The 15,679-nt window shown below is 35.5% G+C and overlaps 1 protein-coding gene and 1 pseudogene across 1 annotated transcript in view; both read left to right on the forward strand.

The window, feature by feature from the left end:
- The first annotated feature begins 9,448 nt into the window (after window positions 1–9,448).
- On the forward strand, window positions 9,449–12,279 carry LOC150101454 (large neutral amino acids transporter small subunit 2 pseudogene; annotated as a pseudogene).
- A 1,080-nt stretch (window positions 12,280–13,359) lies between these two features.
- LOC150101455 (WD repeat-containing protein 27-like) overlaps window positions 13,360–15,679 on the forward strand; it is a 67,755-nt gene continuing 65,435 nt past the window's right edge. The window contains exon 1 of the mRNA XM_090400799.1: window positions 13,360–13,543. Within this exon, the coding sequence (XP_090256925.1) occupies window positions 13,360–13,543 (184 nt within the window). The remainder of the gene's footprint in view (window positions 13,544–15,679) is intronic.

The following is a 15,679-nucleotide window of genomic DNA, read 5'->3' on the forward strand; positions in this document are numbered from 1 at the left end:
CCCAACATCCATTCATCCAGCAAGTGAAACTAAACCGATCGAAGCTATGTGAGATTTTTAACCACTAGAGGACGCAATATTATAGTAAAAGTTCATGAATGCGGGGAGAGTGCTGGCATTTTCATTTTAGATGAAAAAACTGATGCTGTGTTTGTTTCATCGAAAAAAAATTATCGGGAGATACTGTTAATATCTTTTTATCGCTTCCATACTACTTGTTATTATTATTTATATATACGTCCATTGAGAAGAACTATTTTTCGATACAAGTTAGCGCCTATATAATTTTTTCGTCTTTTTATTTTGCTTTATTTCTCAGAAGGTGATAACTACTCGATACATCATGGTCACCTAAAAATATCTGATATATAGTGTTTAGAGTGTTCCATGCAATTATTTCATTTCTCACCCTAGTTTGAGTTATATATCATTATGCATTGTAAGGAACTTTGCCTAATGAGGTTAATGCATGACTAACTGCTTTTTAATCATATATGAATGTAAACTAAAGCAGTCATAAAAAGATGTATTTCATCTTTTACTGTACCATTCTTATATAGTGATTTTCATCCCAATTCATATTTTCCCAAAGGCTTCGCTTCGGCGATGTAAAAATTATTTAAATTAAGGGGATATTTAATCCCACATTATTTCAAAGCCGAATAAAAAACTCTAAGATAGAAATCAAAGAGTTTCGTGCCGAATATAGCAGCTATAAAAGTTCGGCGAGTCCAAGCGTAAGCAGATACCTGGATAGTACAATACCGGGAAACTCGTAGTAAGGTGGATAAAGCTAGGATCGCTATTCTTAGTATTAATCTTAGTATTAGTGTTAAACTCATCCCCTAGGAGATGTATGTTGTTTTACATTAAGGGAGATAGGTCACTACCCAGACCTGTTAAAACCTTTATTGTGGTCTCATCAGTGAGTAGGTAGACCAATAAATTCCAAGATTGTAGTGATAATAGCTTTAATACTTTATAGTGGCCAAAATGGTCCTGTTTAAACTAAAATTGAGAAGACTGCACAAATTATTATTATGTGACACCTCCAGGGAGTCCAAAGACTCATCGAGGGAGAGTGTGCTAACAGCATCGAACAATTGATCCCCTTCCAACCACTAACTGCACTCAAATTATACTAATGAATTCAAATATTATTATTATTATGTTATACTTCCAGGAAGTCCAAAACTCAAACTATCCACTCAATCTGTCATATTATACCTCTCCTTGAACCCATTAACAGATAAAGGGCAACTCATTGAGGAAGGACACCTACCCTACAACTCTGTCTGCAACAATCAACAAACTCTGTCTCAATCAACAAACTGCAATTATCTTCATCATCTACACCAACACCACTACTGCCGACCACCACTAGTATTTTCAGACAATCACAAATATCCAATTCAGGATTCGAACCCACAGCCTTTTGGCTGGAGAGTGGGTATGCTAACCATTTGGCCAACCAGGCCATATTTAAATATGAACTTTAAAATCCATCAAGTTGATACTTTGAAAATGAAAGCAGGAGAGGAGGAAAAAGCATATCCTCCATAAAAGAGTAGGGGAGATACAATAGCATATAATAATTCCTTAAGATCTAAATATATATATATATATATATATATATATATTTGAAAGACCATTATATTCATATATAATTCATAATTATGTACGAATTGTAAGATATTGACATTAAAAAAACCCTGCATAATGAAGTTTGAAGAATTATGGGACATTGCACCTGTCGATTGGAAAAGATATGAGTTTGATTTTCATAATGATGAGAGAAATCTTTGTTTAGGCTTTTTCAGTTGAAGATGAGTTTCTGCCAAGAACTCAATGTTTTCACCCTTCATAAAGGCCATTCAGCCAGAGAAGACACACAATTTAAAGACCAAAATACCATTAGTAGTGGGTAGATGGCACATAGTGTGTAGATGGTAGTAGTGGCATTGTGTGATTATGAGCTGGAAAGTTCTGATAAATACCTAGAACAAAACTTATGTTAAAGCAACTGATATAACCACAAAAGAGAACATACGGTTATATCATCATCATCAGTTGCTATCAGTCTTAGGACTGGTAGCTCAGCAGCAATTTCCTCCATTCCGCTCTGTCATTGGCTTTCTTCTTAACCTTCTGGTAACTCCTCAAACCTGTGCTGTCTTTGACTTGGTCAAGAAAGCTTTTCCTTGGTCTGCCTCTTCTTCTTTCCCCCTCTATTTTGCCTTCAGTTATTCTTTTCACAAGTCCATCATGTTGAAGTATATGTCCAAACCACCTATCCCTTCTAATTTTGATCGATTTTATTAAAATTCTTGTTTCGTTTATCTCTCTCAGGACTTGTTGGTTTGATTTTTTTTCTGTCCATTTTATTTTGTTCATGCGACGCCAGCACCACATTTCAAAAGCCTCCAATCTTCTTACATCTTCTCTGCCTAGAATCCAGGTTTCACATCCATACAGTGCAATGCTCCATATCAATGTCTTTACTAATTTATTTTTCAATTGTAGGTTGAAGTTTCCTGTTAAAAGGCTTTTCAACTTAGAGAATTGGGCTTTTGCATTGTTTATTCTTGATCTTATGTCTTCTCTTGTTCTGCCATCTTCTGTTATTAGGCTACCTAAATATTTAAAGCTTTTCACTTGTTTTATTTGTTTCCGGCTGGTGTCTATATGCTCTGTATTGATAGGGATTTTGCCTGTAACAATTATTTTAGTCTTATCTGTGTTGATTTTCATTTTATAGTTTTCAAGGTTATTATTTAGTAATTCTAGCATTGTTTTTAACGTTCTTCTATTTTCTGTTACAAGGGCTATGTCATCAGCAAATCTTATACACATAACTTGCTCACCATTTATCTTTATGCCACTATTTATTTTATGTTTAGTTTCCTGAATGGCCTTTTCAATATATAAAGTAAATAAAAGCGGTGAAAGTGTACATCCTTGTCTTACTCCACTCCTGATATTTATTATTTTCTCCTTATCATTGATTTTAATCCGTCCATTTTGATTTTTGTAAATTTGATAAATTATTTTGCTATCCCTCAAATCTATGCCGATATTATTAGACAGTTTAGGAGTATTTGCTGGTTTACTTTATCAAACGCTTTCTCTAAATCAAGGAAGCAAATGTAAGTATTTTGACTAAGGTTCTAATCTTCTCTCTATTATTGTTCTTAAACAGAGTATTGCCTCTCTTGTTCCTGTATTCTTTCTGAATCCAAATTGGTCTTCATCCAATAGACAATCTATTTTTGAATAAATTCTATTTTGAATAATTTTTAGCAGAATTTTGCTAACATGTGGGATTAAAGCTATTGTTCTAAATTGGCTGCATTTGTTTGCATTATTCTTTTTTGGTATTGGTATTATGGTTGATTTCATAAACTCCACTCCTTTGGTATTTCTCCTCTATCATAGATTTGGGCTATTAATTGATAGAGTAAGGGTTTTGTCTCATCACCTAGATTTTGTAGCAGTTCTATAGGAATATTGTCTACACCTGGACTTTTTCCCTTACTCATTTCGGGCAATGCTTTATCAAATTCTTCTTGCATTATTGGGAGTCCTAGATTATTTTCATTTTGATTTTCTATGCTGATATCAACATCAAGTTTGTCGCCATTGTAGAGTTTTTCAAGATAATTCTTCCATTCCATTAATATATCCTCAGATTCTATTAGTAATTTTCCATTTTCATCTTTGATGGCATTGTTTTTGCCATCATTTTGCCATTGTTTTTCTTATTAAATTTGAAAGTCAGTTTGTTAATTTCTTTATAGGCTTTCTCTATGTTTTCTTTTTTAAGTAATTCATCTATGTTATTACACTGTTCTTCCAGGTATTCTTTTTTGGGCTTGTCTACATTTTCTTGTAATTTGATTTTTAAGATATTTGTATTTGGCCACATCTTCTTTAACAGCATTTTTATATTTTCTTCTTTCATCCATAAGGCCAAGTATTTCATCTGTTATCCAATGTTTTCTTTTTTCTTTTTCTGCATTTTTCAATAATTGATTTGATGAATTTGTAATTAACTCTTTAATCATATTCTGTTGGTTTTCAATATTATTCTGACTATTTATGTTTTCTGGAATGTTATGATCAGTTGCCTCTTGGTATCCTCTCTTTACTTTACTCTTTAATTTTTCAAGGTTCTATCTTATTGGTTTGCATCTTTGGATTTGTTTCCTATGTTTCAGTTCTGTTTTCATTAAGACAAGGTTATGGTCACTACTAATGTCAGCACCTGGATAGCTTTTGCAATTTTTTATTTGGTTTCTGTGTCTTTTCTTGACCAATGATATCTATTTGAATCCCCAGGCACTTTCCAGGTATATCTTCTTCTTTTTGGAACTTGAAATAGTATATTTGCTATAACTAACTGTTTTTGTGTACAAAATTCTATTAATTGCTTTCCTCTTTCATTCCTACGTCCAAGACCAAATCTTCCTGAAACATTATCATTGCTCTCTTCTCCCGTTATAGCATTCCAATCTCCCATTATTGTATTGTCTCTGTCTTTAAAGCTGCTCCAGATTTCTTCTATTTGCTCATAAATTTCTTCTATTTCTTCATTGTTATGTTGTGATGTTGGCAAGTAGACCATTATAATACTTATAATGATTTACTGGTTCATTTTGAATGCTTATCGCCATCATTCTGTCACTATAGTTAATTATTGTAGTGATTAACTTTCCAACTTTTTTATGAAGCATTATTGCAACACCTAAATTGCCCTTTTTTGTCCTGAATATATTATCTGAAATTCTTCCACTCCAGAAATCACCCTGTCCCTCCCATCTCGTCTCACTAATGCCCAGAATGTCTATTTCAAGTCTTTCCATTTCTTTTTTTCACATTTTCTATTTTACCTGGTTCTAGCAGTGTTCTTGCATTCCATGTTCCAATATTCAGCTTATTTCTTGTCTTCATTTTTGAATAAGTACCAGGATTTCGTTGGCTATCGACCTGAGAAGCCTGGTTACTTCTCCTACCGGGCATGACTCCTTCAGTGAAGGCTCTATCGCCAATCTTGATTTCATTTTTAACTTCCATTGCTGCTTTTACTTGGGAATGTAATGTGGTGGTTGCCCCTTGCCTTCCACATCATAGTATTGTAACATGTATGCTACAGGAGGTTAATACAAATAGCGCTGGTACCCACTACTATAACTATTAGTGGTTAGTTGAAAGAGGAGCAAACACCCCTAGCCCTAGAGTACTCTAATAGCTTCAGGGAGAATGGAGGACCTCCTCCTGAGATTAGTAAGCAAGAAAAGGGACAGACAGAAAGTTTTAAGTAAAGACTATCCTGCTCTGGGACCCCGGGTTAGCCATGCCCATGCCTGCAAGTCGCAAGCCCATGGGGATATGTGGTTATATTAGTTGCTTTATAATATCATTTTTGTTCTAGGTGTTTATCAGAATTTTTCAGACTCCCCCCTCTTGTAGATTGAGGATTAAGAAGTGCAGATCTTAGGTTGTGTGGCATAGAGTACCCTCCCATGATGAATCCTTGAGGAGTCATAATAATAATAATTATAATATAATTATTATGATGATGATATTATAATAATATTACTATTATAAATTTTAATAATAGCAAAATTCATACTCATCATTTTGAATCACAATTGTGTCATATTTTAGCTTGAGAAAGGAGATGATACTCAGAAGGAATACTTATTAATCTTAGATTGCTAACATGATTTCAAGGTTGTGAATCAGAAGTTACGCTTGTTAATTTATTTTCACAGTATTGAACAACACAGAATAATGAGAAAATAATTAATATTTATTAATTTATTTGCTGATATTTTGCTGATATATCCAGCATCTTCAGCATGCAAAACAGTTGTCACAGTATGCAAAACAACAACAACAATTTGGTATAACAGTGAGACTCTTTTAAAAAATTGTAACAGACAACACAAAAATCTAAAATGCTAATTAGGCACCATCTATGTTTGAAAAAGAGAGAAAAGTATTAATCAGATCTTAATGACTGTCTCCCAAATTTTGTAAATGTATACAGCCATACTTGTTGAGATTTGGAGTATGTTTTAAAGCTTCTGTTGATTCCAAAAACAATCTCTCTGACTTATAATAACTTCTGTGTAGCACTTTTGTTTTCTTCCATTTGATCCTGTGTGAAGGGTATCCAAGGCATGGTCAACTTGTCATAACAATACTGCTGGATGTATTTTTTATGTTCACCAAGACAGATGTGAACAGTTCTTCCAGTCTTCCAATAGTAAGCCTGGTCACAAGAACAAGGCACTTCATAAATTCTTGGATGTGATAAAGAAGAGAGTTTTTCCTTAGGTGAATGGATGAGAGTTGCCAGTTTGATGCAAGATTTAAATACGATGCATATCTGATATTTATTAAGCACTCTAGATATCTTTTCAGATGTGCCTTGAATGTATGGGATGGTGACTGTTTTGCTTTAGTCTTGTGTGGTAGGTAATGGGGTTGTAAAATTTACAACTTGATTTATTTATCAAAAAATGCATATTATGTAGGTTTTTACTTTGAAAACCGATGGCATTGTTCTATTTGCTGCCATGCAATGTAGTAAAGATTTTGGCACTAAGATGTTTTTCTAATTTTATCTCTTGGGTGCATGGTGCTGAAGTTTTGAATATTTCACCAATAAATGGACAAACATGAATGTAAAGTGAAAATCATTATTAAAAAAAAAATTCCACTGTACATACTCTTCTTACTAAGTAGGTGTTTTATGATGTCCCTGTGAAGGCACTGACAACAAAAGATGACAAAAAATGATATTTAATGAGCGGAACACAGTCATAACTAACAGAAGGATCAACAGAATAGTTTGTTAAATGAAAGTGATGAGAATGTTAAGTTATAATAATATATATCACATGGCCAGCAAAGGTTGGTCGATTGGTAGAGCCTCTGCTACTAATGGCTCGCAAAAAGTTAAGCAAGTTTGAGCGTGGTTAGTAGTTGGAAGGGGTTCAATCGTTCAATGCTGTTGGCACACTTCGATGAGTCTTTGGACTCCCTGGCGGTGTCACATAATAATAATAATAATAATAATAATCCCAGATTAATAGAGGAATAGGAATACTGACAAAGTTCAATTAATTTTTATGCTTTGATTATTGAATATAAAACTTTTTCTCTGTATTTTAATTCTGGGTAGGGCAATAAATATTCAAGAGGAATAGGATACAACTATACAACTTGCTGAATTCTTTCAGCATTTAGACAAGATTTCCACATATACTTAAGGCTTTGGTAAGCTGTTGTTATCCTGAGCCTCTCTGTCTTGAGTAGCACAGCCCAGTCTGTTATATCTTTCATATTGCATTAAGTGTATTCACAATAATTGGTCACAGTGCCTGATAAAATTTAAATGGACATTACAATTTTCTGTTTTGTTGGAACTAGGTTGAATATGTGTTTGTTTATGAATAGCACTGGATGTTATAATATATACCAACAGGATGTGTAATTATTAAAATGAGAGAGAGATCACAGCACTGTGAGGACCGCTGTGAGAAAAGGGTATATGTGGAACTACAAAGCTGGTGATTATGAGGAGTTCAGCAGACAGCTTGCAGGTGTAGCATGGAATGAGGAGTTAGATGGAAAGGAGATCATTGCAGCTTGGGGGGTATTCAAGAACTGTCTAGTAGAAGCAATGTCTGAATGTATTCCAAGGGTCAGAAGGTTAAATAAGATAGGTCTTTTACAAGACCTACTTTTACATAACCCCCAGCTATGAAATTCAGAGGTGGCAGTGTGACGGTGTGGTCACATATCATCACGCTGGTTTGGCCTTGGACCTCTGCTTATGGTGTCACGAACATTCTGAACAATGTAATGTTTCCTACTTTGTGGCGTTTCTATACTGACCATTGTCTCTTTCAGTGAGACAATGCACCATGTAATAAGGCTGCTGTTGTAACTGCGTGGTTGTGGACATGAATGTCACTACACTAGACTAATCTCTATAGAGCCCTGATCTCAGCCCTATTGAACATCTGTGAGATGAAATGGATGAATGAAGAGATTAAGAATGCAATACAGTGGAAATCTGTTTCCTACAGAGGAAATCATCCTTTGATTGGAAATTACCTGGGTTCAATTCTTGTTGTGACGAGGGGAATTCTTATGTGGGCTTTTTTAATTGAAGGTGAGTTAGTTGATCTCATATGGAGGTAGCAGGGTTTTTTCTCATGGAAACTCAAGTTTTTCATCTTGCATACATACAAATTGGCCTTTAGAACACACACACAGTTTACAGACAAAAATACTGTTCTTGGTGATTGTTGGCAGTAGATGGAATTGATGGTAGTAGTGTCATAGTAGAAGAATTAAGTAATAGTGGAGAGGGTGAGATTTATTTAGCAAAATAGATTGCCCTCCCATGACGAGTCCTTGGACTCACTGGAAGCACAGGGAGCCAGCTGCAAGTGCTGCCTGCAGTGACCCACCATGCTCACTGAACATGATCGTAGGGTATTACAAAGGGTGATATGTAAAAACTGCCATTCGTTGGCTGACATGTTGAATGCAGTCTTTCAGGCATCAATGGGAACGCGAATCTGCACAAAAATATTCAGAACTGAGGCTCTCAAGATTGGTTTCCATGGTAGGACTGCAATATGCAAGCAAACATTACCTGAATCAACATGCAGTGTTGTCTTTGTCTTCAGTGATGCAAAGAACATGTACAATAGGATGTGGAAGCTTGGAAATCTGTGTTATGGAGCAATAAATAATGCTACACCCTCTACCAAGTGGATGGTCAGGTGTGGCGAATGCCTGGTGAATGTCCTTTACAAGAGTGCATAATCCCAACTATGAAATTCAGAGGTGGCAGTGTGATGATATGGTCATATATCATCACACTGGTTTGGCCTTGGACCTCTGCTTATGGTGTCACGAATGTTCTGGACAATGCAACATTTCCTACTTTGTGGCGTTTCTATACTGACCATTGTCTCTTTCAGTGAAACAATGCACCATGTAATAAGGTTGCTGTTGTAACTGCGTGGTTGTGGACATGAATGTCACTACACTAGACTAATCTCTACAGAGCCCTGATCTCAACCCTATTGAACATCTATGGGATGAACTGGAGTGTTGGGTAAGGTCAAAGGACATCTACCTCCAAACATTCCAGGACCTCATTATATGCCTACAGAAAGAATAGTCCAAAATTCTCATTGATCACTATCATTTGGTTGTGGAAAGTATGCCCCGTAAAATTGCTGCAGTCACTGCAGTGAAAGTCAGGCCTACGTTTTATATATATCATATTATGTTATATTATATTTATATTATCTTATCTTATTTTATTATATTTATATCTTATTATCATATATATAATATACTTATATATACATATATATATATATTATTTTTTTTTTTTTAATTACAGACTTAAAATATGACTTTTGAAGTAACTGAATATGATTCCTTAGATTGTCACTCATCAGTACTACATGTTAATCCAGCCTGTTCTGATTTATATTTTACACTACCACTTAAGCCTGGAAATGATATTGGTGTTTGGAGATGGACAGATCCACATGATGAGGTATTTTTATTTTATTATTATTTTTTTTTAATATCATATAGTAAAAACCAAGTTTTTACTAATTTTTTTTTTTTGGTCCCAAGAAGTGAATTTCACAATCAGCAAGCAGTAGGACCAGTTTATTTTATTTTTACTGACAAAAATATTTAAATTGTTTCTTTATGTTTGCTGTTATAAAAATATAGATAATTTTTTATAGAGAATGTATTTAAAAAAAAAAAAGATGTGTCCATGATCTTTCCCTTCTCAAGAAAATATGTAAAAATAATCACAACTGTAAGTTACTTTCATAAAAAAAATTTTAAAAATTAAATAAAAAATTTATGTTTTTGAAGACTTGCTCAGAAACCAAAAACTTATCACAAATTAATCTTTATATTTTAATTTAAAAAAAAAAAACACTTGAAAATTATATAAAAATATATATAAAAAAAAAGTTAAATCAGCATGCAAAACAGCTCACATATCTACCATTTTCAGCTTGTTCAGTTATGTGATGTTTCTTATTTAAATCATAAATTTTTTGATTAGTTAATTTTTCTTTTCTTTGAAAGAGATTCACTAGCATCACTTTTTTTTTGTGGGTATGTGATAACTTGGTAAACATTTCATTAATTTAAAAATGGTTTTGAATAACTGATATTTGCTTTCAATAATAAAAACCTCTTCACTGAGAGTGTCATGTAAGATACATGACCCAGAATGTTCTTTTGCATGTTTTTTTTCACTTTGGTCTGCCCACACAATATATCTTGCTGTCTTACATAAGATGAGATGAAAAGTTGAAGATTTGTTCTTTCTCTCTGATAACTGGAAAAAAAAAAAAATCTGACTGATGTACATAATACTAACATAACACTGTTGTACATAATGTACTAACTTGGCACTGATGTACTAATATTTGACTTGCTTGAAAAATACTGAGTCTACATTCTATTTAATATCTTTCTGGGGCATGACATTATATGGCTTCACTGCTTTGCTTTCAAATACAGAGTGGCCATAATTAAACTTCCACTATTCAGAGTCTTATGTAGTTCAGTCTATCAACCACAATGTCACCAAATTTAGTAAGGAGATTAATCAAGACATGGGAAGAAGGATTCCATGAAAAAAAATTTAATTAAAAAAGTCACTGATAGAGGAATATGGTACTGTACAATGTGAAAAAAACTGTTAAAATGCACAGACAAATGAATAACAAAGACTAAACTGAAATGAAAGATTACTTTTCTGTGTTTCACTTATGATAACACAGCAATAAAACATTTGATATCAGTTTAATTTAGCACAGTAATTATGGTATTACAGTTACTAGAGCATAAATGTTATCACAAACCTGTTGTACAACTCAAGCACATTGAGTTTATCCATGTGAAAGAGGACCTGATTCAGAGTGGCCATCATTCTTGTGGACCAGAAATTGCACCCTGTGCACAGCATTCTCATTAGCACAATGTAACATGCCTGAAGGAATGTTCATCACTGTCCATGATACATTGCCCTTTAAGGCTGCCAAATTCGAGACACTGCCATGATAGACATTAGCCTTCAGGTATCCCAACAACCAAAAATTTCATGGAGTAATATCAGGGGATAGTGAGAGAGAGAGAGAGAGAGAGAGGTGGCCATGCAACTGGAAAGAAGCGACTAATCACGTTTTCTTCTTTTAAGTAATGCTGTAGAAGCTGTTGTACTTGTTGTGCAATGTGGGGAGTGCTCCATCTTGCATAAAAATGTCTTGTTCAGACACTGTTGTTGCTGAAGTTGCAGAATAATTAAACTGTTTAGCATATCATGATCTTGGTCGATCTAGGTTCAGGATATCTTTACCTGTGGAAAGCTGTTGGCTTTGGCTACTATATAGGCATAGTATAGCTAGGATTTGGACACTACGACTATTTCAACTTTGATGACTTAGAAACTAATATTACAGATAGCATTATCTTTCTACTCGGTGCTGTTTGCTTATAATGGAGGAGCTTAAAGACCCTCCCAGAAATTTGCCAAGAGTCATATTTATTTCATGCATCCTCATAACAGTTGTGTACACTATGACTATCACAGCATTCCATACAACTCTTTTGGTCAAAGAAGTGCTCAGAGCCAAAGCTGTGACCATGATATTTGCAGAACATCTCTATGGGTGGATGGTATGGATCATACCCAGCTTTGTAGCCATGTTAACCTTTGGTGGTGTTAATAGAATCCTTTTTACTTCTTCCCGGTTTTTCTATGCTGTAGCAGAACAAGGTCAAATGCCAGAAATGTTAGCCATGATTCAAGTTTCCCATATGATCCCAGCCACCTGCAGTTCTGTTTGTGGCATTGCTTTCCTCATCTACTTATGCTCTGGTGATATTTATGTCCTCATTAGCTACATTGGGTTCACTATATGGCTAGCAATAAACCTTTCAGTAGCATGTTTATCATATTTTAGGTGGAAATGGCCAGATCTTCCGTGTTCTATTAAGGTGAACCAATTTTTTCCCATCATCTACAGCCTGGCTTCTATATTTATCACTATTGTGCCAATGATTACTGATCCTATCAGCAGAGGATTTGGAGTCCTAATAATCACTACTGGAGTGCCTGTCTATTTCATATTTATCTTCTGGAAAGATAAACCAAATTGCCATAGATTCCTTTACTCACATCCTACTGCTTTTAGTTCGTCCTGAAAAGCCTGAAGACATCTGAAGTGCTAAACTAGAGGCATTCATCTGGAATAAATGACAATAAATACAACAGTACATTTCTTTGCAAGTGGGTGGAAAGGAATTTTTTTTAAAGAACAATCACTATGAAATAAATGTTGTGACTGTTTTTCGTATATCCATTATAGACTGTTTTGAAAGAAATAAGAATGGGCAATTTAGATTTAATGAAGGTGCTATGAAAAATGGTGATTCTGAGTAATTGTTGTCTTCTGCAGTATGGAATGTTTGTTTTGTTACAGTGCATGAATGTATGTATGTGTATAGATGTTTCAGAAGTACATTAATATTTTGTGTAGTATAGTAAAGGGGAGTTATGATAGCAGTTCATGGACAGGATAGACTTAAAACCAAGTAAAAAGATAAGTATTAGTAGTAAGGAAAGATATTATTGTGCTTATTTCACGACATTACTGGTATTTAAGTTTGCACTATTCGAATTGACAGTTTTTTTTTTTTTGTATAATTGTGTGGTATTTGTTTGATATTTAGTTAGGGTTTTACAATCTTGGTATTGTCTCCACATGTAGCGATTATTTTCAACATGGCAACTGCCAGTTTTAGTAACATCCCCAGTTTAAAGATTACATTATTTGTAACCTAGTTGAAGATTTTGTAGCTTGTGATGCACGTAGTATGTACAAAGATGGGAATGTGTATCTGATCTGATCCTGTGGCTTCCTCTCTTGAGAGGGTTGCAGCTGATTACTAGGGAGATAGTGATGCAAGATGGTTTTCTATTGTCTTCCTTGCTGTATTTTTTATGACTGTAGCCTGTGTATTTACGGGTCCAGTTTGCCTGCTTGCGGGATGAAAAACCCCAGATAAGCTGGCGGAAAAAACCCTGCTGTCCATGACCAAGACTGGTTAACTTGGCTATGGCTGAGGAAGATCCTTAAGCTCCTCACATCGTCAACGGGAATCCAACCTAGGACACTCCTTCCCCAGACATATGGTTGCGAAGCGCAAAGTTACTCAGCTAACTATTCGGACAGGAATGTGTATATGTGTATGAAATGCAAGCAGTCGGAGGCACTGGGAGACATGAGCATCTCGATCTCGGAATTTATTGGCAGCAGAGCTAGTGCTTCAGAAACAGGTGATTTTCAGTTTGTGGATGCCAGTATGGAGGATGGAAAGAATGTTAAAGACCTACATATAGATTTAGCCTTGGATAGTTTAGCAGACAAAGATGGTTTGTCTGATGGGTCACGACTGATTGTGAATGGTAATTGAAAACAGAATGTGTGGAGAGAGAAATAGCACTACTGAGAAAGGAGATGGAAGGAATGAAGACTGAGTTGAGGAAGGTGTATGAAGAACTTGGAACGATAGAGAGGTTGGCTAGTGTGAGAGGAAACAGAGTTGGTGTAAGAGAACAACATCAGAGAACAAGGAAGAGACAGTGGAAGAGAGGAAATTGCAGAAAGATAAGCGAGTATGGAAGCTAGGGATAGAAAGGTGAGAGAGAGGAGGGAGAGAAAGGAGAGAGAGAGAGAGAGAGATTGCAAGCCATAAAAGGCAGGAATGCCAGTGAGAGAAGGATGAATGAATCTATTTGGAATTTCATATATGGAGATTCGAAGATTCGAGGTGTGCAGAGTAAAGCAGCAGAGGAGAGCTTGCCTGATGGAATGATAAAGAGTGTTGCATTGGCAGTAAAGAGGGGTGAAAGTGTGGAGGAGATGATAGTAATAGGTGGGATGAATGATCTGAGGGGTAACATAAATCGTGTAGCATGAAATTTGAGGTTCATGCAACAGAAATCTGTGTGAGGAAAGATAGTGAGCATGTTGCCCCAGTATGATCATGTAAAGTGGAGGAGCAGCAGTGATGCCAAATGAGATAATTGCAAGAATGTGCAGGAAAAGGGGTCTGGAATATGTGGATGCATTGAGTACATTTGAGGAAGGGAGCTGGATGCAACAGATGGATTGCATTTGAATGCAGAAGGGTTCAAGCATTTGGAGATACTGTTATTTTCTGGGCAAGCGAGTGTCGGGACAGGAAGACTAGAATTGCAGAGGTGGAATGTTACAGTTATATGGGGGGGAGTTAAAAGTTCTGATAAACATCTAGAACAAAATTATATTAAAGCAACTGATATAACCACATGAAAGAACATATCTTAAAACCCTTTAATCTCATGTTTCATCAAATTATAATACTTTGTTCTTTTTCTTTTAGGATATATAAGAAGACATGTCAGAGGTTTTGAAGAAATTCAAAGACACAGAGGTGCAGGCCATCATCAAGTTTTTCATGCTGCAAGAAAAGTCCGCAACTGAGATTCACCAAACTTTGCATGAGACTTTAGGAGACTATGCTGTAACGTATCCAATAGTTGCCCAGATGGGCCAAGTTTAAAACTGGGCATCCTGAGACAACAGATGTCCCCAGATGAAGATCATGTGACAGGTCAGGAAGATCTTTCACAGAAATCACCTGAAAACATCGATGCAGTGCATGCCATGATTCTTGATGATAGATGAATACCAGCCAAAAACGTTACAAAGACTCTGGAGATATCCAGGGGAGTTGGCATCATTATCCACCAACATCTGGACACACTACTCTCAGTGAAGTGGGACCCTAAATGTTTGAATGCCGACCAAAAGACATAATATATGCTGTCATACCAAGGGATTTTGTTTCATTTTGAGAAATTAGGTATACAAATTTTTTTGCTTGTATTGTGACTGTTGATGAAACATGGCTTCATCACTATGACCCAGAGACCAAACAACAGTCAATGGAGTGGAGACACAAAGGTTCTCCATGACCAAAGAAGTTCCGAACCCAAAAGTCAGTAGGAAAGGTTCTTTGGGATATGGATGGTGTAATCCTTATCAAGTACCTCAATAAAGGTGAAACTGTTACAGCAGCAGTTTATTCAACAGCTCTGCAGGAACTGAAGGAGGTACTGAAGGAAAAATGCTGCAGGAAACTGAGCAGAGGTGTGTTGCTTTTGCAGAACAGTGCATCTGCTCACAGTGCTCATGAATTCCAACAAACATACACAACTTGGGCTTTCAATGTCTGCCTGACCCATCCTATTTGCCAGACCTGGCCCCATCTGACTATTTCCTATTCCCAAATTTAAAGAAACATAAAAGGAACAAAATTTACCACAGATGATAAAGTCATATCTGCAGCTGAAACTACTTTGTGCAACAAAAGAAAAACATTTTTCTCAGAGGATTGCAAATGATGTAGCAGCATTGTAACAAGTGTGTAATACTTTGTGTGGAATATGTAGAATAATGTGTAAGATACATGGTTCTGCCTTAATTCTTTCATGGTGATTAGCACAACTTTTCAGCACACCCTTGTAGCTTCATGTGGGAATAGCAGCTTGAGAAAA

The sequence above is a fragment of the Typopeltis vanoorti genome, chromosome 11 (genome assembly GCF_054136105.1).
Source record: "Typopeltis vanoorti isolate ZY-2024b chromosome 11, IOZ_Tvanoo_1.0, whole genome shotgun sequence".
Classification (NCBI taxonomy): Eukaryota; Metazoa; Arthropoda; class Arachnida; order Uropygi; family Thelyphonidae; genus Typopeltis; species Typopeltis vanoorti.